Source organism: Cyclopterus lumpus, chromosome 16 (genome assembly GCF_009769545.1).
Source record: "Cyclopterus lumpus isolate fCycLum1 chromosome 16, fCycLum1.pri, whole genome shotgun sequence".
Classification (NCBI taxonomy): Eukaryota; Metazoa; Chordata; class Actinopteri; order Perciformes; family Cyclopteridae; genus Cyclopterus; species Cyclopterus lumpus.
Window position 1 is genome coordinate 8095613 of NC_046981.1, and position 27502 is coordinate 8123114.

The 27502-nt window shown below is 42.2% G+C and overlaps 2 protein-coding genes across 6 annotated transcripts; one reads left to right on the top strand and one right to left on the bottom strand.

Annotated features, from left to right (window-relative positions):
- The first annotated feature begins 84 nt into the window (after window positions 1-84).
- On the top strand, window positions 85-24095 carry kmt2bb (lysine (K)-specific methyltransferase 2Bb). Of its 3 annotated transcripts, none has more exons than XM_034553609.1 (36): window positions 85-479; window positions 1955-2033; window positions 2226-5915; window positions 6015-6190; window positions 6382-6501; window positions 6759-6945; window positions 7529-7760; window positions 7845-7912; window positions 7990-8247; window positions 8404-8510; window positions 9760-9870; window positions 10399-10512; window positions 10737-10883; window positions 10969-11061; window positions 11151-11268; window positions 11372-11485; window positions 11788-11972; window positions 12109-12210; window positions 12446-12556; window positions 12724-12800; window positions 12988-13211; window positions 13316-13419; window positions 13546-13683; window positions 13897-14055; window positions 14167-14284; window positions 14384-14462; window positions 14560-14720; window positions 14812-14964; window positions 15050-18047; window positions 18432-18532; window positions 18679-18813; window positions 18919-19171; window positions 19400-19510; window positions 19779-19862; window positions 21080-21209; window positions 21318-24095. In XM_034553609.1, the coding sequence occupies exons 1-36, from the start codon at window positions 150-152 to the stop codon at window positions 21591-21593; spliced, it is 11643 nt and encodes a 3880-aa protein (XP_034409500.1). In that variant the 5' UTR covers window positions 85-149; the 3' UTR covers window positions 21594-24095. The 3 variants fall into 3 exon arrangements, with proteins under 3 accessions (XP_034409500.1, XP_034409501.1, XP_034409502.1); XM_034553610.1 differs by having other exon boundaries at window positions 19403-19510; XM_034553611.1 differs by having other exon boundaries at window positions 85-455.
- On the bottom strand, window positions 24091-27143 carry igflr1 (IGF-like family receptor 1). 3 transcript variants are annotated; one of them, XM_034553613.1, is made up of 8 exons: window positions 27003-27143; window positions 26724-26919; window positions 26376-26403; window positions 26250-26291; window positions 25961-26042; window positions 25790-25870; window positions 25487-25579; window positions 24091-25276 (listed from the first exon to the last, which is right to left on the bottom strand). In XM_034553613.1, exons 1-8 carry the CDS (start codon window positions 27085-27087, stop codon window positions 24951-24953), a joined length of 933 nt encoding a protein of 310 aa, XP_034409504.1. In that variant the 5' UTR covers window positions 27088-27143; the 3' UTR covers window positions 24091-24950. The 3 variants fall into 3 exon arrangements, with proteins under 3 accessions (XP_034409504.1, XP_034409505.1, XP_034409503.1); XM_034553614.1 differs by having other exon boundaries at window positions 25961-26038; window positions 27027-27139; XM_034553612.1 differs by having other exon boundaries at window positions 26250-26403.
- Between the last annotated feature and the right edge of the window lie 359 nt (window positions 27144-27502).

Genomic DNA, 27502 nt, shown 5'->3' on the forward strand with positions numbered 1-27502 from the left:
CCAGAGGGTCGACCCTCTCCCCGGTCCCATTGGAGCCTCACCAAAACTCACTTTCCCTTGCAGCTTTGCGGCTCCCCCCTCCCATCTCGCGCCTTCCCTCTTGTCTCTCCTCGAACTGCTAGCCGTCGGTGTGTGTTGTTGTTGAAGCAATGATGGCGGCAGCGGGATGCGGATCAACAACCGCGGCTGCCGTAGGAGGCCAAGGTGGAACCGCTACGGCCAGAGGTCGTTTCCCCGGTCGGCCTTGGTCGTCACGCAGTCGTTTGCGCTCAGAGAAACGATGGCAACTCGGACGATCTGGCTCAGACGCCGATGATGTGACTAACGGAGGGCCAAGGCCCGCAAACCTGGTCCTATCGTTAAACGAAGACCAGTCTCACTTGCGCTTACTCGGACTAGAGGCGAGCCACCATACCCTCGGCCAGGCTGGATACAGCTCGAGTGGGAGTGAAGAGGTGAGGTCCCAAACCGACCCAGGAGTTAGTATCTTTATTTCATCTTCTCATATTTTGTGTGATTGTTAAATGTGTGCGCGCAATGTGACTGGTGAGGAGCGCGCCGTGGAGAAATGTCAACATCCCCTCGCGAGGCTGACGTTAACGTTTAGCTTCACGCTCGGGGAGCTAACGAGTGTTAGCGCGGAGCGGCTTCTCCGTGACATTTACACCAAATACCTCTTAAGCAAAGAAAGCGCGCAGGATAAAGTAGCGACCGCTCCTTTTCATTTTTTTTTCTGATTTAGGTTAAATATTAGCGCGTGAAAACACGACTGGTGTATTTTTTTTTTTAAGAAGCCAGCGGGTGAGTTCTCCAATTTGTAAACAGGAATCGCAGTTATTCTGTCTTGTGGCCCGCTCGTCATCGGGCCAGCGCGTTAGCAGCTAGCTGCTAGTAGCGGACACAAAGAACGGGAGGACTGCTGCGCTAACGGCTAACGTGAAGTGTTCGGGCTCCATACGATGTCCAGATGCGGGCAGAGGTGGCTGCTTTACCGGTTTGAATTAGAACACGCACAATTCGCCGAGGGCCCTACCTATTAGTTTAATTTAACGTTAACTGTGATGTGAATGATCTGGAAACTTAAGACGTTTTAATTCTGGCTAGCTTGTCTGTATACACAAGTGAGTGTCGTTAAACGCTTCCGAGAGGAGTGGAAGGCTAACTGCTAAGTTAGCTACTTTTACCAAACGCGACAGGTTTAAATGGTGCAGAAGGGTGCCATAGCCATGTGCACTCTAACCACTGTTAAACATGCAACTTTCATCGCTGATTTGTAATCCTGATCTATAAGAGTGGGGCTGTTACTAGGCTTTCAGTTTACAGTTGCAACCATGGGGGAGTAACGTTTCAGTACTTGGAGGGAATCGTAATTGTAGACCTACCTTTCCCTGCAGTTGTGTTGTAGGTAGTGTAGGTGTTCTGCTAACTGCTCGAGTGTGGGCCATACAGAGCTTGTAGAGTTTGGATGTTCCATGAAGTTGTAAATAATTACCTGTATCATGATCAATTCAGGAGGAGTTCCCCCAAACAGCCAAACACACTATTGGTTGTACAACTGCAGGCCCCATTCATGTTTACTGTATTATGATTCAGATGAGCTAAATTAATGTTTGCTTTGAATGTGGAAAAATGAAATCACTCCTGATATTATTGCGCTGAAGTTTGAAACCATTTCATATATATATCGCCTTTGGTCCAATATGCTAAGATAAACATACACTGTTACGTTTGGTGTATCTATACACTCATTATTTTTTGACAATAATCAATTTTTCATAATCCATTTTGAGAGCCATGTTCAGTGTTCCTTCATCAGTGGATACAACTAATGCTCTAGATTTCAAAATGAATGCTGTTAACTAAAATATTGTAGTTTTTGCTGATGGTTTGGAAGCTTCCAGCAGAGTGGTGTTATTGATCTTCAAGTGTTAATTCTCTTTTTTTACTTTCCAAGGGAGACGACTTCCGAGGGTTTGAAGCTGAGAGAAAAGGCTCCAAAGGACCTGTATGGTTGCAACAAAACCCTTCTAAAGGTAAAATATGAAGAAAATAAAATATATTACTTTACCAAATGACAACAAATCATATCAACAATTTATATTTGTTGTAATTTATGAAGAACACACACGTTTAGATTACATATGCAACACAATATCTAAAGACGGTTCTTGCTATTGACAGTTTAACATTCCCTTGAGGATTTACAATCTGTTTTTGTTGTGTAGGTGATGCTGTCAACACAAAATCTAAACGACAAAGTGAGAAGCTGCCGCTTAAAACGCCAGCGGTGGAGGCAGATAGTACCCCACCTGATCCTGTGAAGGATGTAAATTCTTTGGAGAAAACACACGGCTTATCTCCTGAAGCAGAGCCTGGAAAGGACTGCAGGAAAGGTCAGAAAGGAAAAAACACGATGGATCAACAGTCCACTAAAAGCGGAGCCACATCAGCAGCACCAAGGATTACTATAAAGTTGGTGGCCAAAAAGAAACTGAAAACCGTAAAGGAGCCTCATAAAAAATCTGCGAAGAAGTTGAAGATAATTGGGATCCAGGATCAGCCTAAAGCCAAGGACATTCTGGGCGACCAGATCTCAAGTGCTCACGTCAAATTAAAAACTGAACCACAAGAGGATAAGCATGGCACTGAAAATAAGGGAGGGGGGACTGTACCGGCAAGAAGGCGTGGGAGATCAGCTTCAAAGAAAACAGAACCAGTCTGCCAGACTAGCGCCAAAGTTGTGGTTGATGACCAAAAATCAAAAGAGAGAAAATCACCTGATCAGTTTGACACTGTAAAGGAGAGTGGCTCTGTGCAGCCAAAAACAAATGTAAAGAAGTTAAAGCATAAGGACATTGTGACAGAGCAAAGTTCAGAGGTTAATCAACAAGTAATTCGTAGGAGCAATAGAGTCACTAACCCAATCACTAAAAAAGTCTCAGACAGTGCAGCTGAACCAGAAAGTCTGAGTAACAGTGATGCTATTCTGGTGGAGTCAAAGCCAGAAGTTTCTCAAACGATGGAGATCAAACCAGCGAGAAGTGACCGACGAAGGCAAAGCAAGAGGCTGAATAAGGATGCTACGGTGCAAGAAAACCATGGTACATCATCCACAGAGACCGATCATTTATCTGAAAAATCCAGTCACAGGAACGAGGAAACGCAGGTCCCAAGTTTAAAGTTGATGAAGATCAGAAACCCTAAATTTGATGCACAGGCCAGTGGGAAGAACTCAACTCTAAAGAAAAAGCAGAGAAAAAAATTTGTCTGGACTTTAACATTAGTGAAGAGAGAGAGTCAGACACAGGGTACTGAAAACACTGTCAAAGTAACAGAGAAGACTGTGAGTGAAGTGGACCAGTCCACATATTGTGATCCCAGTCTCGACAACAGTTTGAAGGTGGTGGATACAAAATCTAAACTGGATAACTCGGCCTCACAAGAGAGTAAAGGCGTGGACAATAATATGAAGGGTTCCCAAAACGAGGTTGATCTGCCATTTGAGGAGAAGCCCACTTTACAGGTGGAAGTCGAAGTGGAACAAGTAAATGAAACGCCTCCACAAGAAATGATTAAAACAGATTGCGGGAAAGTTCCACCTCTTCAGATCAAAAAGGTCTCCTCTCCTGGCAAACATAAAAGCTCAAAGCCATCCTTTTTGATTCAACAAGTTAGCCCTGTGTCTGAAAATATAGAGGATGTTCTGAAAAATCTGAGTGAAGTGAATGAGGACAAATTATCATGTCTGGATACTGTAGTCACACCAACTAGGAGACTAAGGCGGAGGACACCAAGCTTTGATTCACCTCAAAAGTCTGTCGGTCATAAGCCAGTGACCACACAGAAACGGAAGCTTAGAACAAGCCAACAGGATAAAGATATGCCGCCAGAGCACATTGAAGATGCTTTTCAGGCTTCAACTGAAGATTCCAGCTCACATGCTCTTCCTAAAAATGCCTTTCAGGATTTGGCTGAGGACCCTTCACAGGTGACCAATGTAAACTCCACTGAAGTCCCTGATGAGGATTCCTCAAAAGCGGCTGAGGATTCCTCAAAAGCGGCTGAGGAGTCCTCAAAAGCGGCTGGCGATTCTTCAAAAGCGGCTGACGATTCTTCAAAAGCGGCTGACGATTCTTCAAAAGCGGCTGACGATTCTTCAAAAGCGGCTGACGATTCTTCAAAAGCGGCTGACGATTCTTCAAAAGCGGCTGACGATTCCTCAAAAGTGGCTGACGATATCTCACAGGTGCCAGTTGAAGTTTCTCCACAGAAGGTGGAGAATGAGGTAGAACCACAGATCGAAGAGGCCAAACCATTGCCTGTGCCTTCCAAACCTAGAAGATGTAGAAATAATAAACTAGGGAAAAAGAGGTCTGTTCAAAGCAAGAAGGCTGTTGTCTCACCTGAAACTGATGTCAGCACAGAGGTGTCTACTGTTGAAGCTACTATCACAGAGTCTGTTGTAGTACCAGAAGTAAGTCAGTCAGAAACTAAAGATTGTACCCAGCTTGAGCCAAAACAGGACACCGTGTTAGTGGAAGAACAGCAGATATTTACACCGGTAAAAGAGGAAACAGACATTCAGTTAATAGATATGCAACACTCTTTGGTGGCAGAACATCAAGCACGTGGTCGAGAAAGGCGGTGCCTACGAAAGAAATCTCTCAAAAAAGGAAAAAAGAAGCGCAAAAAAAATTTGATTGGCCAGCGTCAGAAACACAGGCACAGGAGCATAGATGGGAAGTTTGCTCCACTTGAATTTTCTGAAAGTCAGAAAATTGTTGAGGAGGATAGTGACATGTCCACCCATGTGGAAGCAACATCACCAATTCCAAGCTCCAAACTTGTTGGAGTTCATAAAAAACACAAAAAAAGATATTCAGGCCTTCATTTTATGAGGTCCAAAAGGCCAAAACCATCTAAAATAATTTCTCAGCTGATGGAAATGGGGCTTAGCGATAGTTTAAAGCAGGAAGAGACTGACACGTTAGTCGATCAGAGACAAGCAGATGTTGATGCCCAACCTGGTAAATCAAAGTTTGTGAAAAACATCAAGCACTTCATAATGCCTGTAGTGAGTGCCAGATCCTCACGAGTGATAAAGACCCCGCAGAGGTTTATGGATGACGCTGGAATGTCGGTATTGCCTCGAAGAAACTCGCCAAAGAAGGGTTTCCAACTGGGCCTGCCAATGCGCCCAGGACAGAGGCGCGATGATGGGACAGACAGGGCAATATCCCCTATCCTGCCGATTGATGAGGACATATTGAGTGAAGCTCAGTTGGATGTTGATCTCTTTTCATCCCAGGACCTAGATGACAACATTGATATAGCTGACAGCCTATTTTCTGACAAAATAAGTGCTAAAATTGAAAAGAAGAAGTCTTTTCTAAAGAACTCTACTTTCAAGTGGCATGTGCCAGAAGAGCCAAGCGAGAAAGTGTACACACTGGACAAAACTTCAGAGGACAAATGTGAGGATCTGTATTTATCTGCACCACTTGAAAAGCCGACGGAAGTATCGGCTGAACTGCTGGATGCCCCGAAAAAGAAGATTTACCAGAAGTTCAATAAACAAGCGGCTCAGTTCAAGATCTATCAAAGGCTAAAGAAGGCGCACACAGGACTTCCCAAAAGCAGAAACACAACTGACACAGACGGTGTGAGTAAACTTCTTCCTCCTCCTGTTGATTTAGCAGAGGGACTCGATGATGAGGCCATGAGCATCAGCCTCAGGCAACGAAATACAAACGCAGGGAAGGACAAATCCAAGCTCAAGATAGAAGACCTCGATTCTCCTGGAGTAGTGAGAAAAGTCTCTGTGTGTGTTCGGACTATGAACTCCAAATCCTTTGCGATTCAGCACGGTGAAAAAGAGGGTTCCGTCGGGAAAGACACTGCCCAACTTCACTCAGGTAAGCAACGTTATTTTAAAAAAGCTGTAAATCTGTATTCAGATTATTTAATTTAACATGTGCTTAATTAAATTTCCATTCATTACTTTATTTCTACAGGAGAGCTGCCACCAGAACAGAAATCGGGCACAGGGGATTATCTTGGACCTGTGGAGAAGGGAGCTTCACAACGAGCGCGCCTCACTGGTGCAAATAAAAGAATGTTCAATCTCCTCAGGAAAGCCAAGGTCCAGCTCATGAAGATTGACCAGCAGAAACAGCTAAAGTCATCTGGGGTACGGTCATGATCACTGCACAGTACATGATCTCTGTAATTGTAGTTGTTCATGATTAGATAACGTTCATGTAATAGCACCTGTTATAGATGAGGAAAATCTCCACAAGTGTTTGAATGATTCAGTTTTATTTATTTTTAAGTTTTCTGAAGCATGTATTGATGCCTTGATTTTTCCTGTTAACCCTGTAGCTGTTATCCGGCCCTGCTGGTGCCAGATCTCGAGATGTGACCTCAAAAAGACAAAGGCGGAAGCAGAGGGTTCAGCTTGAAGCTGATGTTGCAGTCAAGACAGAGCCACCGCAAGGACAAGTAAGCGTCCAAAATCAATAGACCCGAGGCAGAAATTGACTACAATTATTGTTCTGTCTCTGGTTTTACAGTTTTATTGTTGTTAATTAAACTTACGCTATAGTTGCAAACTTGGCAAAAGCAAACCGACTCTGTTCAGTAGACCTAACGGAAATATATCACTAATTCTTCACATTTGAAAACTATTTATCAATTCCAGCCTCTTAAACTTCACTGCCTCTATCTCAATCTAATTTTTAATATTTTAATTTTTCCAGCCGCAGCTAATCTCCCCGCTGTGTAAGGAGTTCCGTAAAGCAGGTGGTCCTCGCATCAAGCATGTGTGTCGTGCTGCATCCGTGGTGCTGGGGCAGCCTCGAGCCTTGGTACCAGATGACATTCCCAGACTTAGCGCCTTGCCTCTGCATGAAAGGACAGGCATTTCCCCTTCAGCCATCCCTAAAGGTAGGTGTAAACTGACAGACACGTCTTGATTGGCTTTCATAAGACATGCTCATAAAACTACTCATGACTTGAATGTGATGATTTGATGGCACTAGTAGTTGATGTGGTGATAGTACTACTTTCAAATGCTTAGTCCTGGCAAAGGATGGAGTAGTAAATAAACATATTTTCTTTTAGCAGACCGATGCATTCAAATAGAATATTTTATGGTCTATGCATCTCTTACGGTATCTATTTTCTAAATGTGCATGTGGATCCATTTACCTGTAAAATGCAAACAAAAGTATCACACAATAAATGTAGCCCTATTAATGGGTGAATTATTTAATACATTTTATTTAGTGTTGGCATCTTGCTGTAAACCTTCTTCCTATAAATCCTACTATTCTATGGATTTTATGTTTGGCTCTTGTGATTCCGCTTGATTGTGTAATAATTTAAGAACATTTTTAAAGACAAAATATCAGTTACTGTGTGCGAGTCCTAATAAAAAAATAAAAAAAAGTGCCTCCAAATTATCTGCAACTGCATCCTGAAAGGTGAAGTACTGAACTGACTAATGGGTAATGGTTTATTGTTGCAGATATTGGTTCTCCCTCTGAATCAGACAGTCCCGGGCTGTCGGATCCAAAGTTCATTAAGACCAAGAAGCCGTCGAATTTTGGGAAACGGAAAGGACTCGGGCCGTTTGGGTATCGCTCTCGGAGGTGTGGCATATGCAAAGGCTGCAACCACGAGGACGACTGTGGCAAGTGTATGAACTGCCTCGACAAACCCAAGTTTGGTGGTCCCAATACCAAACGACAGTGTTGTGTGTAAGTTCACCTATATTTAATTCTTAGTCGTACTCATCACAGTGTTTTAGAAAATAATTGAAAATATTTTTTCCTTTCCACAAGGTATAAGAGATGTGATCAAATTGAAGAGAGAAAAGCACGCAGACTAAGTGGAAGAACGGCACCGAAAGGTACGTTTTTACTTTGCTGTTACACTTCCACAGCATTCAGTGTGTCAACTACATGCCGCCTTTTATTTTCTTTCAAGGTGCCTCTAAGCGAAGGCGATCCTCTCTCAGTGCGGGACATTCGAGTAACGATGAAGGGAACGAGGGTGGTGCAGATTCACCATCTGGTCTGCAGGGTGACGACCGCAGTCCGTCAGTAAGGAAGCAGCCAAAGCGTGTTGTGAAACCCCGTGTCTACTTTGACCTGGTGGACTACGACTCCGATCTGGATGACAAAGCGATCTCAAGCTCTGCCTCACCGGCCAGGAGGAGGGGCGCTGGATCCCGTTTCAGTCAAGGTCAATTAACATTCAGAAGCTATCATATTATTAACAATCGTAATCTAGATGATTTAAAAAAAATCAAAAAAATGTTTTGTTTTTATCACTACTTAGAGCATCAAGCCTTCTGATGTGCCTCTGAATAATACATTTTGTTTTCCTTGCCTTCTAAAGACTTTGTGTCACTGGATGGATTCCTTGGAGACATTTCAGATGAAGAAGTCAGGCATCGAAAGTCCAGCTCACACCGTGTACCACCTGCTCGACGTAAACCTGAGAAGGTGGGTACTTCTGAGCTAATGCCCTGGTTGGACACGGTGTTTGCATTTTGTTTGCATTTGATTTGCTCTCCGGTTGCAGCGGTATTCCGGTTCACAGTAAACCTTGGTAGTAAAATCAACAGTTACCATACCATGTACATTTGCTTACAATTGAAAAATGATGCAACCTGACGGAGAATCTCAGCTGCATGTGCTCATCTCCTTTCCTCCCCGACTGCTTATCCTTGCGTACCACGCTCAGACACACACGCATGCGGTTGAGAAAATGTCAAAGAGAAACAAAGCTAATATCCCCAATCGCCATCCTCTGAAACTTTTATCTGCAGCGTGCAATTCCTTTGGATATTCAAATAATGACCATGGGGGGTATCCACATCAAACATGTTCCACATTGTTTTAAGTGCCTCGTATTGGCTCACTTGTTTTGGCCACAATTTAAATTTGGCCATTAACAAAGGCTTGAAGATCCAAAGGGTGGAATCTGCTGTCAGAGCATGCCCACATTTTGTTCAAGGATGCTCTCATACTTTGAAGAAGAAAAGAGATTACTTGTAAAAACAGGCAGACTTGGAACTCAGTCAGGATGCCCTAATCCATGATATAATAACAATGAGGGGGATCAACTCCTGGAGCAGCAACAGGCAGTATGCACAGTAATGGCTAGCAACATGAGTACATGGCCTTTTGTGCAAAACGGTGGTGACATTACCAATCATGAGAATGATGACACGCTTCTTCAACCTCTCTATGACCTCACCAATGCTCTGGCCTCAATATATCCAACAATATAGCTTGAGTGCAAGCATGTAATCTGATGGTCTTGTTTACTTGCGTAGGTCATATAGATGCATCAGTATTACATTGAGATAGTGTCATCACCAGTTACGTTAGTCATAGTATCTTTAAGTAAGTCTCCACTGCAAACCCTGTGACGACTGCAATCAAAATAATAGGAATGAACATAAACACGGTAGTTGCACTGCGGTCATGACCTCGACACTGAGACAAGCCAATGAAGATGTTACCTTGAGGTAAATTCAGTTATATGAGTACATCATAGCTCTTTGTTGCTCTTTATCACAAAGTGAATGAATGAAGGACAAAACGATGACTGAGAACTATTATTACGGTGCAATACTGCCTAATCACTTAAGTAGTACATTCAAATATTTAGTGAATAGCAAGTATATGTTTTGCTTGAAGTGTGTCCTTTCCTGCCCACATTAATGTATATATGGTTGTCTCTCAGGGTGCTTTGGAGCAGACTCCCCCCAGTGTACTGGCTGCACTTGCCCATGGTTTTGAGCAGAGAGACACAGAGTCTTCTAAACCTACTCATAAAATCAAGATTGACTTCAAGGTAAGTCAATTTTTACCATGCATAACGTATTGAAACCCAAACACACTTCTAGAATGATGATGTTCAGTTGTTACAACACAGAACGTGTGGGTGCCTTAGCTGTGTAATGTACGGTGACTGAGATGAAGAAAAACCTTTCTGTGGAGTCAAACATTGTTTAACACCAACGTGTTTGCATTCAAGTCACACACACGTGGTTAATTAAAGCCAATTCACTAGTTAACGTAACGTCACTGTTTTTGTCCCTGTGAGGTCTGTTTTTTTGATAATTATGTGTTTGTACTGATTTCTTCACTGGCACATTTTAAACGCAGAACAACATTTTAACATGAACAACAATCATGTGTCAAAACATTTGGCCATACCTCACACCAGAATGTAAAATGTAAACCCATGCCTCACATAGTCACCACACTGAAACAAACATACAGTAAATTAGTCAGTAGCTATATTATTCTGCTGGTAACCATTGTAAGCTGTCTTTTCCCAGCTGTTAATTGTGTCGTGTTCACAATGTTTTTGTTTCAGGAGGACTGTACTTTGGACAACGTCTGGAATATGGGTGGTTTAAGTATATTGACCTCTGCACCGCCCATGCCACCATGTGTCTGCTTCCTTTGTGCCAGTAAAGGGCAACATGAGGTAACTGCTTAGTACATTTGCTCTATTTCTATGGAAATAGTTGATTTTCTTTGCCTTTCTTTAATTTGTGTTAAGCTCGTGACTGACACGGTTTTTAAAGTTGTGCTGTTGTGAAACATAACACCAAATGCAGATCCACAAAAAAACATGCATCTCATCATTGCAGGAGGCCTTTCAAAATTTGAGGGAAATTCTGAAATGTTTTGGTACATTTCTTATTGCAGATGCTGTATTGCCAAGTATGCTGTGAGCCCTTCCACCAGTTTTGCCTTGATCCAGCCGACCGCCCCTCTGAGGAGAACAAGGAAAACTGGTGCTGTCGTCGCTGCAAGTTTTGCCACGTGTGTGGCAGGAAAGACAAACAGTCAAAGGTACTGCCAGCTATTTTGAGGGGTTTGACTTCTCAGTATTAGTGTAGTTTATTCAGTAAGCATTACATTTTCCCATCTCCCTCAGCCGTTGTTGGAGTGTGAACGATGCCAGAACTGCTATCATACTTCCTGTCTGGGACCCAACTATCCAAAACAAAACAAGAAGAGGAAAGCTTGGGTATGTTTCATATTTCTTAGAAAGCAACGTCATGTATGTTCGAGATAAGCATGCTGATGTTGGATTTAATTGATTTCTGCTCTCTACAGGTTTGTATGACATGCATCAGGTGTAAAAGTTGTGGCGTCACACCGGGGAAGAGTTGGGACACTGACTGGAACCACGACAAAGCACTCTGTCCAGACTGTTCAAAACTCAATGAACTGGGTGAGGAGAGACTTGATGAATGATCTGTCCTCCAACATTATCAACCACCATTACTGATCTATGTTGATGATAATCTCCTCTGAATGTCTCTTTGTCTCATAAGGTAACTACTGTCCCATCTGCTTCAAGTGCTATGAGGACAATGACTATGACAGTCAGATGATGCAGTGTGGCACCTGTAACCACTGGGTACATGCCAAGTGTGAGGATCTAACAGGTGATTTTTACTCTTCATTAACATGTGTGAAGCCATGTCAAATTTAAGAATTACATTATAGAACTTTTGTTCTGAGGTTTTGCATAACAAAACAAAAGACACCAGGATGACAAAGAAAGAAGTGAGCGGGAAGAAATAATATAATACTTGTATTACTTGTCGTAACCTAATATTGTGTTCATACAATGCCCTGCACATGATCTAGTGAAAAGATGCTGTAGGTATGTGAACTTATTTCGGTGAGAAATGCATTTCACTAAACCTCCACTGATACATTCCCGTGTCTTGTAAAATCATTTTAGACGAGCTGTATGAGATCCTGTCCAGCTTGCCAGAGAGTGTCGTGTATTCATGTCGGCCATGCAGTGTGACCCAGCCCAGCGCTTGGAGAGAGCTGCTCTATATTGAGCTCAGGTCTGGGGTGGAAAAGGTGCTGGCTTGCTTGCTCTCCTCCACCCTTACCCAGCACCTTGTTGCCTGCTCACAGGTAGGAGACTTTGGATCAAACATAACATAACAGTACGACAGTCGCAAGATGTGTTTGTGTGCGTTGTTTTGGTGCCGATGCAGTTCTTAAACCTGTAAAATACAGTGTGTCAAATATGCTTTGGTTTCTCCTGCAGTGTGAGAAGTTGGTTGGTCCTGACCGTGGAGTAGAAGGACAGCCAGCCTGTGACCTCCGAGCTGTTGGCAAGAAGTTTGACAAAGGCCTTTATACTACGTTGGTGAGTAGAGTAAACAACACTTATACAGTGTCTAAACACTTGTGTACTTGAGTGATGTGGAACAAAATTTGTTTTTGTCTTTTATGGATATAAAATTTCAGTAAGAATTTAGAAATATTTTTAAGGCAAGAAAACCGAAAATGACTATGCTTGGAATATGAAATTGTGACTCAGCAAATACATTTATCACAGTGCAGCTTAGTGGATACTAAAATGTGTTTTTTTTTTTTCACAGAAAATGTTCCATGAAGATGTGGTTCAGGTTGTGCGAAAGAGGCTCGAGCAAGAGGAGGATCTTCCAGAGGAGCAGAGACCTACAGCACTTGCACGCTCTTACTACTTAAAGGTGCTGTATGACCATAAAAGTAGTGCAGAGATTACTGAGAATTGTTTGTCAACACATTGGTTATTTTGGGATATGAGTGCGAGAAACTGCAACAGGAAGCTATGTAAAAACTTTAATAATGCAAGTCCGTTAGCATTCATGAATAACTGATTTATTATTTTTTTTAGCTCCTTGAGGAAGTATTCAATTGGTTCAACAGCCAAGACCCAAAGGTGTGGAACTCTTGTACCAAAGAATTACCAATGTGAGTAATGTTTTTTTATTTACTGACTAATGATAATAGGATGTTTTAAAAGAGTACTTTTTGGAAAAGGTCCTTAATCATGATTATTTATATGATAGACTTATAAAGGTTACAAGCACTGCTCTGTTTATTTGTGGCACAAAAACTGTTTATTAGTTGTTGAACTGTTGAATTTTTTCTTAAATAGGGGTATGCTGTCCAATGCTGTTCATCCACCTACAACGGAGCATGTTTATGCCCAGTGGCAGGAGAGGGAGGAGCTCTCATCTAGGGCTCCGCTGGGGCTCCTGCAGGACGACAATAGACAAAGCTTAATTGTAAAGGAGGAAGAAGCAGTTTCTCCATTGTCTGGGGAGCCAATAAGCCCAAACTACTTCAAAACCAGCAGGGCTGTCAGGCTCAAATGCAAAGGTAATGCTGTCAATCTTGGAGGGATGGAAATATAATTGGCTACTCCTTTTCTTTTTTTGTGCAGTGTTTGGCCTCCTGTTTCTTAACTTATGAACATTTTCTAGGGAAAAGGGGCCGCCTTTCAAAATCTGATTTAGACACCGGATGGTCTAAGGATGATGAGAGACAGTGCTCTTTGTGCCAAAAATACGGAGACCTCAAACCTAATGTAAGTAATGCAATAAACATGTACATAGTGCATTGTTAATACCCAACTTGGCGAGTAAACTGCTTGTAAATACTGTACATACAGCATTTTTTGCTTTCTCAAGGGTTGTTGTTCTTTGTTCCAAAGGACACAGGCCGGTTGCTGTACTTGGGCCAGAATGAGTGGGCACATGTCAACTGCTCTCTCTGGTCAGCTGAGGTGTTTGAAGAGGACAATGGCTCTCTACTACATGTACACAGTGCTGTCACAAGGGGCCGTTTGATGGTTGGTTGTTAATTTACCTCATACATTAATTTTTGCCTGTTGGTTTAATTCCTACACAATATTATTAGGATACTGAGTTTGATGACTTGGAAACTCCTAAATAGATAGTGATATTCGAGAATTAAAAGAATCGGTAGGTCTAATTGTAAACAAACATGCATTCTCGTAATTGATTGTTGTTCCTTTATTACCTCAATCCCAACTCCCTCTTAGCGATGTGAACGCTGCAACCAGACGGGTGCCACAGTGGGCTGTTGTCTGACATCTTGTCAGAGCAACTATCACTTCATGTGTGCTCGCTCCCGTCACTGTGTGTTCCAGGAGGATAAAAAGGTCTATTGCTACAAACACCGACATCTCATCAGCGGCAGGGTAAATTCTGCTCTTCCGGTTCTTCCAGCAACAGTCTCTCACTGTATCAGTTCAAAGAATTTAATTTGATTCTGGTTTGCATTATAACTTGTTTTCCTTTTTATTTTGCAGATGGTAACTGGTCAGGAATTTGAAGTGAACCGCAGGGTGTATGTGGATTTTGAGGGGATAAGCCCCCGCAGAAAATTCTTGACCGGACTGGAACCTGAATTAATCAACGTGATTATTGGTAAATGTCTATCTTTTAGCTGGTTTCCTATTCACTTCTTGACATTTGCTGATATGACCTTATCTTTAACTAATTGGTATTCACATTGTCACTATGCAGGTTCCTTACAGATAGACCAACTCGGTGTGCTGACAGAACTTTCGGCTAGCAAAGGAAAACTGTTTCCTGTGGGTTTTCAGTAAGTTGCATTTTATTCTTTTTAAATGGTATTATATAAATACATCTTATGTATTAAAATGAAAAGCACTTTTAAAATGTTCTTCTTCCTTCTTAAGGTGTTCTCGTTGGTACTGGAGTACAGTCAATCCATTGCGCCGGTGCAAATATACATGTACGGTGCGGGAGGTTCGGCCGGTTGTCCTTGAGAAGCCTGTTGAGGAGATGCCTAACCAAGGAGACAATAACACAATTGCTCACAGTCCCTGTCCACTATCTGGTGCGTATTTTACTACTGGAAAAACTGCAGTTCTTTAGAAAGATAGTAATAGATAATAGTTTAAAACATATTTTTTTCAATTAATCTTCAGAATCTGAAGCCCAAGAGAATGATATAACTGAATCCCAATCCCCAATGGAGGAAGCTTTTATCCCGGGACCAACCTCCAAGTTCGATCCCGGTGCAAGGCCAAAGATTCCTAGGAGACCAGCTGGAGGAATGTCCCGACCCCTGCCATCCCCAGGTAAAGTATAAATTAATTGAAGTACACACACAACAAATATGTTGATCCAATCAAAAACCAACATCTCAATTTGATTTCTTCTCAGGACTAAACAAGTTGAAACCCCACCACATATTAACCATAAGTGATTTGGAGGATACACGAAGGGTTCTTCGCCACAGCCCACACTCTCAGACAACAGGCTCCCACAGTCACATGCCCCTCCCTCATCTGGGTCCTCTGACTGGACCCATTACTCTCCGTGCTGGAAAGTCTTCCCTTCCCACTTCCCCGCTGCTCCCACTTGGTGCTCCAGACAACCTGATAAATTCTCCATCATCCCGCTCAGTTGGAGGTAGAAGTGCCTCCTCAGTCCGATGCCCTGGGAATACAATGACCCATTGTACTTCATCTTTCTTTCCTCAGTCACCCTGGCAGGACGGTGCAGCAAGCTTTCCCTCACCAAGTCTGTCTTTCTCTCCAACCATACAACATCTCCCGAGAAATCGATTGTCATTTGATCTGAACCAGTCAGACTCAGTCGAGGTGCCACACAACTTCTTAGCTTCACCAGAACCTGAAGATGTCTCTCCGGCAAATGGTACATCACCACAAAGGGATTTAGACCAACAGAAGGGGGAAGGAGAATTCCCCTTCAGTTCATTCCACAAGGATTCCAATGTGAGTCTGGCCCAAGAGATGAGGACAGAACTGGAGATTGAAGAGACGCTCCTGAATGAAGGCGTGGCAATGAACTGTGGGGGACAAATAGTGGTAGACGGTGATGATCGGGATGAATATTGGGGAAGAGCCCAAGAGGTACACAAGAAGAAGACTCTCGTTGCCAACCTGCCGCGGTCTGCAGCTTCAGCCAGAGATGACTTGAGCAACACTTCTTCTGATGATGATATGGAGCACTATTTTGACTTCTCGAGGACAATAGTCAGCTGTCCCGGATCAAAGGATCATTCCAAATCTCCCTCCTCCCCTTCCTCCCGTTCTATGGCTCAGCTAGATGGTGTAGACGACGGTACAGAGAGTGATGCAAGTATAGCGACCAACAATGATGCTCAGAAAGTTGGGGGTTGTAGTCAAGCTCAGATACAAGCCAAAACCCTCAATAATAAAAATGTCCCTGAATTGAACTCTACAAACAGCACTCCGGGTGTTCAGAGTCTGTTCCCCAAGGCATCATCCAATGATAAGCACACAGATTCTTCATCAGTCACCATCTCGGTTGCCAGCAAAGGTCCTACAGATGGTTCACATAAAGATCTACCTAAATCCCACGATGCCAGTCATTCAAATGAGGACAACATGGGATTGGTTTCTCCATACATTTCCAAAAAATCTGAGGATTTATTCCAGGGTTCCAGATTTGCCTCTGGAACACCTCTTGTTCTTGAGAGATGTGACACTAGTCCACATTCGCGAGAAGGCCCACCGCTTCAGACCCAACAATCTGAAGATCGTAAACCCCTGAGCTCAGAGCCTGACAGCAGCCACTCTACTGTATTGATGAACCACTTACCAGCTAATACAATGGAACCCTCATTAGCAGATTCTGCTGATAACAGTCAAGGCGCCCTGCTAGACCTTCTTCAGCCCTCCCCTGTAATGTCTACGGACGTACTGAACCCCTCTCAAAGCCTTGTAGACTCTCTGCAGATGTATTCCTGTTTGCCAGGTTTCAGTAAACCTCTAACAAGTATTACACTTCAGCCAGTAACATCCTCACAAGAGTTAACTTTCCCATCAATGTCTGCTAAACTAACCACCCTGAGTCCTGTTGTAGACATGACGCAAACACTGCTAAACATTACCCCTCATCATGATCCAGTGCTATCAGCTATGTCAGGCACTTGTCCCCCATCAGGAACATGTGGAACTCTCTCTCTGCCCATCTACTCCACACAAACACAGCCAATGGGCTCTACAGCTGTCACCATTGTTTCTTCTTCTGCGTCGATATCGGCTCTTTCTGTACTTTCAACACAATGTTCAACAGCTCCAACGTCAGTCCAAACCACCTCGGCCCCTGTCATCTTAAATGGTTACAGCTCTTCATCTGTGCAGAAGGAAACTACACCGGGCCACACAATCTCCATCAACTTTTCTACATCCAGGCCAGCTTTGGAACCTCAACAGACGGTGGTTCCCCAGACTTTACCTGGACATGCTATTCTTACTGTGAAGGAGGTGGGAGGTCCCAATGTAGATCCTACACCACATGTCCTGCTGGTGAACCGCCTCGGGCAGATCTTTGTGAAGAACCCTGAAAGCAACACTTTTCAGCTTCCCACTCCCACCTCCTCCTCCTACAACTGTGTCACTCAGATTGCCAGCCTTTTGCAAAGCAATGCACTGTCAGCCACACTAGCAGCAGCTGGTAATATGACTACTCCACCCCCCGGGACCAGCGTTGCAACAGCAGCTCCTCCGTCCACAGTTCAGAATCCAACCACAATTACACAGCTGCTTACTCACAATAGCAACGGTACAGTGACATCAGTTAATGTGAAGAAGCCAAGAAAGAGTGCAAAAACACCAAAACATGAAACCGCTCCAGAGTTGAAAAAATCAAAGAAGAAGAAGGATTCTAGTGCGTCCAAGAAATCAAAGTCATCAGGTCCTCAGCCTGCTCTGCCAACTGAGAATCCTCCCATGACTCCTGCTGAAAGTGCCCAAGCAATCATCAATCAAGCAATGGCGAGTAACTACACCCCCAAGTGGAGTGGGCTTCAAACACTAAGCCCATCCTCACTGGTTTTACCACCTGGCCTACTAATTGAACCGGAGACTCCAGTGTTGCCTCGCTCTCCATCAGTAACACCAGCACCAGCACCAGCACCTGCACCCCGACCTCGCACCCATGTCCGCATGAAGAGAGTGTCTTCACTTTCAGACCGTATTGTCACAAAGAAGTCTAAAGTGGACTTCTTAAAACCAGAGCCCCCCAGCGAGGATGAGGAGCACCGCAGACCAACCTTTCCAAGCATCTCCAGCAGAGTTTCAGGAGTCCGCATCAAGACCCCAACAGTGAAAGGAGTACTGAACCTGGATCAGCTAAAGGAGGAGCATATAAGTGATTATGAAAGCTCAGGGTAAGATTTTACTTACCAGAAAACGTTTGGATTTTTTTGCATCTGAAACGAATAACTTCTAAACTTTGGATGAGCTAATAGATTAATCAATCCTGCTTGTTTGAAATTAAGCTAATACAAGAAATGGGAGAGGCTTGCCTTGATATACACACTTACGACTTGTTAGAGTTGTACTAGAGGCGCTTACCATGGTTCACCCATGTTTTCACAAAATGATTGTTTTTTTTAGTGATTACAAATAAAGCTTACTTTAACTGGGATTTATTAAACCATTACAGGGGTCAGTGTTTCCTTTGTGGGTTCTGGAAAGAGTAAATTACACCAAAAGACTCACATTGAGTACATTTGGTTAATGTTTTGTGTTTGTACTCTCATTTTTCTCAGATCAGACCCGTGGGATTATATGTCTCAGGGTGAACAAGGCAAACCGCATACATGGGAACCAGTGGGACACAGCACCCTGACTGACTGGAAGAAATACTCTGGTATGCATTGTAGCTTGATTTGAATGATTTCTGGGAATTAAAAAATATTTCCTTAATTCAACAATGTCTGCCACTTATGGTACGACACAGTGCCGCAGCATTTACAAATAGTGTGAAAGACTGAATGTATGAATTGTTATTTTTAGGCGCTGCTTCTGCCTCAGATGATGAACCACCACTGTCTGAGGATGAGGAATTTCCAACAAAGAGAGACCAGCCACACTTAAGATTTGAGATAACCAGCGATGATGGTTTCAATGCAGAGGCAGACTGTATTGAGGGTATGGCTGAGCAATATTTCCCTCAACTGTCTTATCAAGCATGTTCTCAAAAATAATACTAGTTTCTCATCGTATTTACTTTATGAACCCTAATTCTCTTTTCAGTGGCATGGAAAGCAGTGGTAGATGGGGTGCAGGAGGCACGAGCTATTGCAAGGTTGAGACCTCTGACCTTTCAGAGGATCACCGGCGCCCACATGCTAGGTCTGGTCCATGATGCAGTGGTGTTCTTGCTGGAGCAGCTGCAGGGAGCCCACCGCTGTCAACGCCATGCCTTCCGTTTCTTCAAACAGTTCACGCAGGAGGACGACCTCCCTGTCAATCCCAGTGGTTGTGCTCGCTCTGAGCTGTATCTTAGGCATGTATACCAATTCTAGTTCACATCATTTGTAGATCAGTTCTCTTCTTTTGTCTTTATTGGAGCTATTGTCTTAGTCCTTTTCTCTCAATGTAGATGGAAAGTGTACAATTGGGATAGCATTACAAAGGATAACAAAGTGAAATGTCTTAAAGTAATTGACTTTTTGTGTTTGACTTTTGAGTCCATACTCATCTTAACCTGATATTGTTTTCTCTCGTCTCTCAGCAGGAAGTCCACATTTGACATGTTTAACTTCCTGGCTTCTCAGCATAGACAGCTTCCTGACATTGGGCCTTATGACGATGAGGAAGACGAGGTTCTTTTGAAGTCCACAAGGTCAGGCTTCATTCATTTAGTTGTATATTTTTCCCCGGTTAAAATGTATTAACAACCTGAAAAGGAAAACAAGAAGTTTCTTTCAAAGGTTTTGCTCTGTTTTCATTTCACTTATTTGTTCTGTCTTTTACTATTACAATTCTATTGGTAACCTTTTAGATGCGGTCCCGTGTTTCCTAAATGTTAGGCGCAATCAGACAATTTCTTAAACATGGCAAAATAATCATGTCTGGAAGTTTTTGTTGAATTATTGTCCGCTCTTCCTCAGACGGGCTACTAGTTTGGAGTTGCCCATGGCCATGCGCTTCAGACATCTGGAAAGGACATCCAAGGAGGCTGTTGGCGTGTACAGGTCAGTACAGAAATACATTTGCTAAATAATCAGAATTCGATGCAATGCTTTTGATTTCACATTTTGGGTGGAAACAATGAAATTGTGAAGCGCTTTTCGAATTTTTAAAACAAACGCCTTGTGAAGGGAGAACACAAAATGATTCCAGCAAGAAGTTACAATCATCAATGTTTTGGGTTACAAATTAATAATACATTTTGGTACAACCCATCATTAAAAAATCAAATAATGCATCCCTGTCAACATACATGTCATACAAATTAATTTAAAGAACAGAGTAACAATAATGTTTGTCACTTTGTATTCTGAGTAAATGTATAGAAGAAACACACTGAAAACCATAACGGGCATAAGTCATAAATTGTGTCTGAGCCAAATATAATATTATAAACATTATAAAAATGGTCTGAGAAAATGTTTATAATTTTAATCACAATCTGGATCAGAATCAAATGACACGACAATAGTCATGCTGATGAGGACCATCATTTTGGGAGACTACCCAACTCCTTTCTGGGAATATTAAGGAGTACAGCTTAATTAGTTTGTCTCACTTACAAGGCTGTAAGTGAGACAAACTAATTAAGTCCATTTCATAATTAAATGGAGCGTTGGTGCCATCTATAGGAGAAGTGCTATGAAAGGTCGTAGGATCACTCTGCAGAGAAGCACATGTCCTCTAAATTAAATGGCAATTAGAGTTCATGTCCAGTGTGCAACTCCTTCAAGAGTTTATGAATAAAGTTATAAGGGGTATCCACATTTGTTAAGTAAATGCATGGGGGGACGATTGGGTAACATTTGTGGCTGGTATAAAGAAAAAATTTAAAATTACAGGCAATCTGTGAGAAGCCTACGGCATTTCTGAAGTAACTGCTGAGATGTTAACATCAACAACAGCTGCTGCCCAGATGGGCAATCTGTAGCAGTTTTATGGGAGAGAGCATATGAGGAAGGCATGTGAGACTCACACAAAGTGAGACGAAACAATATTCTAAAACAAAACTTCTGATAATTCAACCCACATAATTATTTTTTATTTCCGATCTCTAAATCTCTCAAATTAATACTCAATATATCGTATTTCAGACAATGGCAAATAGTTGTGAGAAATTGTCTCGAGTCTGCACCTCGACAGACTCATGACTCAGTTGACACATCATCACTGTCGGCGGAGCAGCAAATTAACTCGTCTGACATCTGTGGGTCTGTTGCAGGTCGGCTATCCATGGGCGCGGTCTTTTCTGCAAGAGGAACATTGAAGCAGGGGAGATGGTTATTGAATATGCAGGCATCGTCATTCGCTCAGTGCTTACTGACAAAAGGGAAAAGTACTACGATGGCAAGGTTGGTCGAGTTTCAATTTCTTTGATCAGTTTTATTCAAATATAGTCGTCGATAAAGTTGAGAGGTTAGAGGATGTATCCGATAGGATTTACATTTTTGCCTTCTCAGGGTATCGGCTGTTACATGTTCCGCATTGATGACTTTGATGTGGTGGATGCAACCATGCATGGCAACGCGGCAAGATTCATCAACCACTCCTGTGAACCTAACTGCTACTCTCGAGTGATCAACGTGGAAGGCCGGAAGCATATCGTCATCTTTGCTCTTCGGAAGATCTACAGGGGGGAGGAGCTCACTTATGATTACAAGTTCCCCATTGAAGACGCCAGCAGCAAACTCAACTGTAACTGCGGGGCCAGGCGATGTCGCCGTTTCCTCAACTGAGACATCCCTTATATGAAACTGGGAGGATCCTGTTTACCAGTAAGCCTTAAATTAAGGTGGAATGGGCTTGGGGAGGCAGCAGGCAGTCCGCACAGAAGGGGAATTAGCCACTATGAGACCAGCCGGAAATATTTAGCTGGTGATATTTGGACATTTTTATGGATATTAGAAGAAGAAAAAGTGGATAACCTGCACAGAAAGTTTGTATCGGGCAAGTTTCTCCTTTGTCTGTGAAAGAGTTCAGATGTGCATCTTCATAGCAGAAGTAAATATGGTTTTAGTGATCAGGACAACGGAGCATTTAAACCAGATGTTACTGTATGGGGTTCCTGGATCAGTATGGATGACACCAATAGAATTTCTTTAATACACACGTCAAGCCTTATCTGTTTGAATCATTGCTGAAAACCTATTGCTAGGTTTTGAGAGATGCCCTTTATGTTTTATTCATTTCTGGGGGGGGGGGGGGTTTGTCTGTCTCTATTACACTTGTAATCATGTCTGCTCCATCCTCCAGTGACGGGAACATTATAGCCCCATCCATGCAGTGGTGAAGTCAGTTCTTGAGCCATACATTTACTCAAACCTTTATTTGTGTTTTTTTTTTATCTCTCATTTAACACTTCTCTCGTTGTTAATATTTTTTATTTGACTTTTGGGGGGGGCGGGGGCAATAACAAAACAACCATGGTGCTAAGCTTTGAAAGGTCTTTAACTTCTTTAGTTGGACAAAAGTGTCCCGTAAATCAGGAATTGTTTAGCTGTTCATTCACCCTGCTGAGACCATTTATCTTAAATGTATGCACTCGAGCAGTTCTCCTATCATCATGGGAATGTCACGTGTCTGCTAGGTTTCACACTTGAATCATTGGTGTGATATCTGTCACCTACTCGCATCTTATGTTGATTTCAAATTAGATGGCAATGTAACAGTTTCAGTCGGTAACATAGTGTCATATTTATAAAGACAGGAACGTGTCTTTAAGGCGTGGTTTTCTCGATGTACAGTGTATGTAGCAAACACTACCCAAGCCAAAAGTGAAGAGTTGTGGTGAATATCACTTTTTAAAATATATATTTTACTACTGTCATGCCAGATGCTCATTACCTATTGCAATAATACGTTGCTGCCCTCCAGTTGCACATAAACAACCATCAAACGTACAAATAATCTTCATCTTTGTGAAACCTGCTACAGTTTATCTCTTAATCGGGGAGAGCACTGGTATAAAGCATCGCCACTGAGTGTGTGTGTATGCGTGCGCGCGTGTGTGTGTGTGTGTGTGTGTGTGTGTGTGTGTGTGTTCAGCTCCTGCACCAAGCTTGTTGACAACATGGCGCACAGACTTTTTAGATGTTGCAGAAAACATTCAGTCTGAAATGGAGCTGAGAGATTGCACTCGGCACCTTTTTGAAATAATGTTTAATTGTTGTTCTTAGTCGATGTTCAGTGCCGTCATTGATGAGACTAATCTAATTCACACACTGTTCAAATTGGTAGTTATATTTATTCATGTTCCGAGTTATATTTTAAACGGTAAACGGTTGTGCTTTGTATAAACGGTGATGGTCTGGTTTATGAGGAGATCTCCCCCATTTGTATCTTTTTGTTCTGTTTACAACTGATGTCCTTTGTTTCACTAATTTACTTGAATTTTATTTTGGGGCAGTTGTGTCATACATTTAAGCCTTTATGACAGAAATTGATCGAAAGCAGGTATTTTAAAAAAATTAATAATTTTAATTTAAATTTTTGTTTTGGTAGATTACTGACGGTCTTAGAATCAGCCACAGGAGTAAAGTGAGCACTGTTTGCCTCCCCAAGCCCCTCCCCCTGCCCTCCTTTTCTCTCGTTCTTCCTCACCCTTCTTGGAGCAAATTTCCATCAAGTTTTTGTCTTGATCTTAATCCCCTTTCTTTCTTGCATGTCCAATCACTGGGATGGAGCTCAGAATAACTTGTTTCAATCACCTAGCTGACAACAAGAGCAGAGTCACTCCCAACTCCTTGCAAGGATTCTACCTCAGCTGTTTATACAGATGTTTGGGAATACTGATGCAAAAAGAGAGGATGATAATTTAAGATTAGGTTAGTTTTAATGTCCTGCAAAGCATGTGTGTGTGTGTGTGTGTGCGTGTGTGTGCGAGCGAGTGTGTGTGCGAGCGAGTGTGTTTGCAACGAAGGATGAAAGCACTAGTCAAAACCTGAAGTTATCATGACCATCTCTCCCAGAATCTGTTAAGAAAGCTGTATGTTATATATACACACATATATAAAAAAATATATATAAATATATAGTATGGTTATTTTAAAGTAAGTGTAAAAGACATACAAATGAGAAAATATGTGATCTTTAAATTTACGTCTTTGTTACCATGTACAAATAAACCCTGGGTTTGTAAATATTTGTATACATATTTCTAAACCTGTTTAATTTTTCTATGCACTTTTTTTATTTATAATGTTATTTGCTTAATAAAGATGTTAAGATGTTTGAACAAATTCCATTTTTTTTTATTATTAAAGGTGAAGAAAAAACTAATCCCTTGAAGCAAAAACTTGTCCTGCAATGCACCAACAAGTGTTTTAGGGCCACTGTTGGAAAACCACGAAGAACTGGAGAGTCAAGTCGCAGGCATACGAAACATAAGTCCATATATGGAGATGGTCAGAATAAGACTTTGATCATATGGAGATGGTCAGAACACAGGCATGGAAGACATTGATCTCTAAATAGAAAAGAGTTGACCCCACTGGTCAACCAGCTACACCTGTTCTACTAGAATGTGTCCAGTCACAGAGTTCATCTGTGAATATCAGTATGTGTAATTCTACAACACAGCTAGAAATCTATACTAATACATTGTGTTGAGACCTATCATAAACTACTACAACATTACATACAATGTTATCAATCTTAACATGTATACAGGAGATATAAAATATCTCCACAAAAGCTAATGTGCTTCTTCTTTTTCTCCTATGAGGTTTGTTTCTTCCTTAATGTGGCCCTAATACTGTCGTATGAATATTACAAGAGGCTAACAAAATATAAATGTGTTGAATAGTTTTTTGTACACTAATAATTATATTTAATTATGTGCATGAATGTAAAAAATATATATATATATTCCTGTTTACTATATGGGTCCTCTTAGAAGAACACGTCTCTTCTGCATTGAACAACTCTCCCGATATACATTTCCTTTGTGTTACTACTGATCTGTTCTGGAAGCCTCCTTTATCATTATTTCTTCATCGATTGCTGGTTATTGGTTAAATATTTACAGTGTCAATCTTACAGAAACGAGGCAAATGTCTGCAGTCTTAAACCTGAAGTGAATAGTAGATGATATGTTACACTTGCATCACATTCAGTTCCAGTTTGGTGAGAACGGCGATGGCGTCGTTGCGCTCAATATGTTTGAGCATCTTAGCCAGGCGCCCGACGGTCCAGTCGGGGTGCCTGCTGGTGACCCCCTCCAACAATGTTTTCAGAGGGCTCTTGCTGTCCTTCATGGAGTAGGTGTAAGTAATCCAGGTGGCGGGGAAGGAGCAATGAGACGCCAGATGTTTGGTGTTCTTTACTCCTTGGTTCTCTGGATCCAACAAAATCACCAGCTCTTCCAAAACGTCCAGGTTGTCCAGCACCGCCTGTAAAGGTGCCGTCAGGATGTCGCAGCCTAACGGAGGAAAGTTTAAGGGTTCAAGTTGTGTTATTAGAGCTCAGTGTGATGATTGGTCCAAACATAACGTAGACCGCCTGCTGTTCAGTCTGGGCCGTTCTCATTGTTACTGCTGTTCCAGCAGATCAAGATGCATGAACAATAATTTAGAAAAAAATACACCGAACATCATTGAAAGAATGAATAAAAGGTGTCATTCCCACTCACTCAGAATGTGCTCCAGATCATTGTTGCCAAGAGGAGAGAACCCTGCATTGATGTATGATGATCTTCTGCGATGACTCGACGCCGTATGCTGACCTGCGTTCAACCAGAGCATGAGACACAACATGATTAATGCCAGAACCAGCCCGGTGGACTTACATTCCAGGAGAAGAAGAATGCTCGCTGTATAAAGTGGTCACTTTCGTTTTTAGTCCCGTCTGAGTCAGGCCAACAGAGGGCTTTTTTCCGCCCACACTTTTCTGCTCATTTCTCTGTGTAGAAAACCATAACTTTAGATATGCAAACCTCTTTTCCGCTTCAAGTAGATTAGACAAGCACATATCACAACAAGCATGATGGAAATCAGGATGGCAAACGGTACCGCCCCTGCAAAAAGAATGAATAAAAGGTCAGGTCAAATTTAGACTAGGATGAAAATGTGTTATTATTCCATAATCAAGTGTTCATTTAACTCACATAGTATGCCTACATCATGAGCTGGGTAGAAGGTAATTAGTATAGTTGCTGCATTTGGTTTTAAACTGGATCCTTGGGCTGTCTGAATATGAAATGAACATGTTAATGTTTACCTGTCAACACATTCGAACTAAAAGATGAAGTCATGGAAATGTGACACGTGGGTTGATTTCCTTCTCAGCCACCACGTCCTCATTTCCTGCTCTCATCAGTATCATCAGCACTCAAGCGATTGGTGTATATTACGAATAGCCAGTAAAAGATAACTGATCATAATTATTAAACATACCGTGCTGAAGACACTCGACACGTGATGCGATGACGTTGGTTGCTGCAGAGGAAGATAAACGGGGATCATGTCCGTCAGTTCAGAACACCATGAAAGTATAAAAGCTTCCGAGCAGCAGACACTCACCGAGACAGGAGCCGCGGCCGCCCCGCTTCTGGAGAACCAGAACATTATTATGATTATTACATAGAATTTAGCTGACGCGTTTATCCAAAATGATATCCAAAATAAGTGCATTCAACCATGAGACTCAGAACAACAATAATTAAGAAAGCCAAACTACAACATGCTATAAGTATAAAAAAACATATTACAACACGTCATCATCGCTGTTCCACAGCGCCACGTTAACATGTCATGATGTGGTCAGTGGGAAATATCATTATTCATAATAATAACAGATTACTTTCCTAAATACTAGACTATGGATTGACTTGAATTGTCCCTTTCTTCCCCCTGACACTGCTCTCTTACCCCGGGTCTTGGCACTTGATGTTGGAGGTCGTGCTGCACGCGCTCGAGATGGTGAACCCGCGCGCACACGCGGCGCATGGCCGACAATACGCGTCGCTGCCGTCGTTAAAAGTAGCGTTGGCTATGCACTCGGTGTGGGGGGGCTCGTGTCGCCCTCCGTCGTCGTCAAAGCCACAGTTAGGGGTTATTCCATATCCTGGATTGTTGACAGCAACAACATGATGCAATGCAAGACATTACAATGTTATGGAATATACAATAATACTAATAAAGACTTACCTGGCGTTACAGTACACAACGCACATTTTAAAGCACTTCTATTCCAGTAGGTTTTCAGATCACTGCATCGCTCGGAGTGTCCCATTGTTGATCAAGTGCGCTCAAGAGTAAACAACTTTAAACCCCTTAAAATCACCACTAGATGGCCCCTCCCACTTCTAGTCCGACGTCACCCACAAACCATCTGCAAATGTAAGTGTTACGTTTGAGCTGTTTGAACAACTAGACTAATCTGTACAGAACATTATAATGTTTTACATTATATATGTGTACTGATTTGTTGTGGCTTCAGGAGCCATCTTATATACAACTTGCTCTAAGGGCTAAATGTTGTGATCTAAAATCAATATCTCAATTATGGTTATTTCTGTTATAATGCATGACATTTCCTTTCTTGGCTTGCTTTTTTTACTTCACCTGTTTACCATGAAGTTCAGTTCAATTCATCATGATGACAAGGCTACTTCTCTGTCTGCATGAGCAGTTATATCCTATAATGT

Bases quoted from the DNA above. Each gene is read 5' to 3' on its own strand.
- igflr1 (XM_034553612.1), bottom strand. From the start codon at position 27,087: ATGGGACACTCCGAGCGATGCAGTGATCTGAAAACCTACTGGAATAGA. The intron at 26,920-27,002 runs GTAAGTCTTTAT...TCAACAATCCAG, and splicing joins GTTGTGTACTGTAACGCCAG to GATATGGAATAACCCCTAAC. The intron at 26,404-26,723 runs GTAAGAGAGCAG...CTGGTTCTCCAG, and splicing joins ATCAAGTGCCAAGACCCGGG to AAGCGGGGCGGCCGCGGCTC.
- kmt2bb (XM_034553609.1), top strand. From the start codon at position 150: ATGATGGCGGCAGCGGGATGCGGATCAACAACCGCGGCTGCCGTAGGA. The intron at 2,034-2,225 runs GTAAAATATGAA...TTTGTTGTGTAG, and splicing joins GCAACAAAACCCTTCTAAAG to GTGATGCTGTCAACACAAAA. The intron at 8,511-9,759 runs GTGGGTACTTCT...GTTGTCTCTCAG, and splicing joins CTCGACGTAAACCTGAGAAG to GGTGCTTTGGAGCAGACTCC.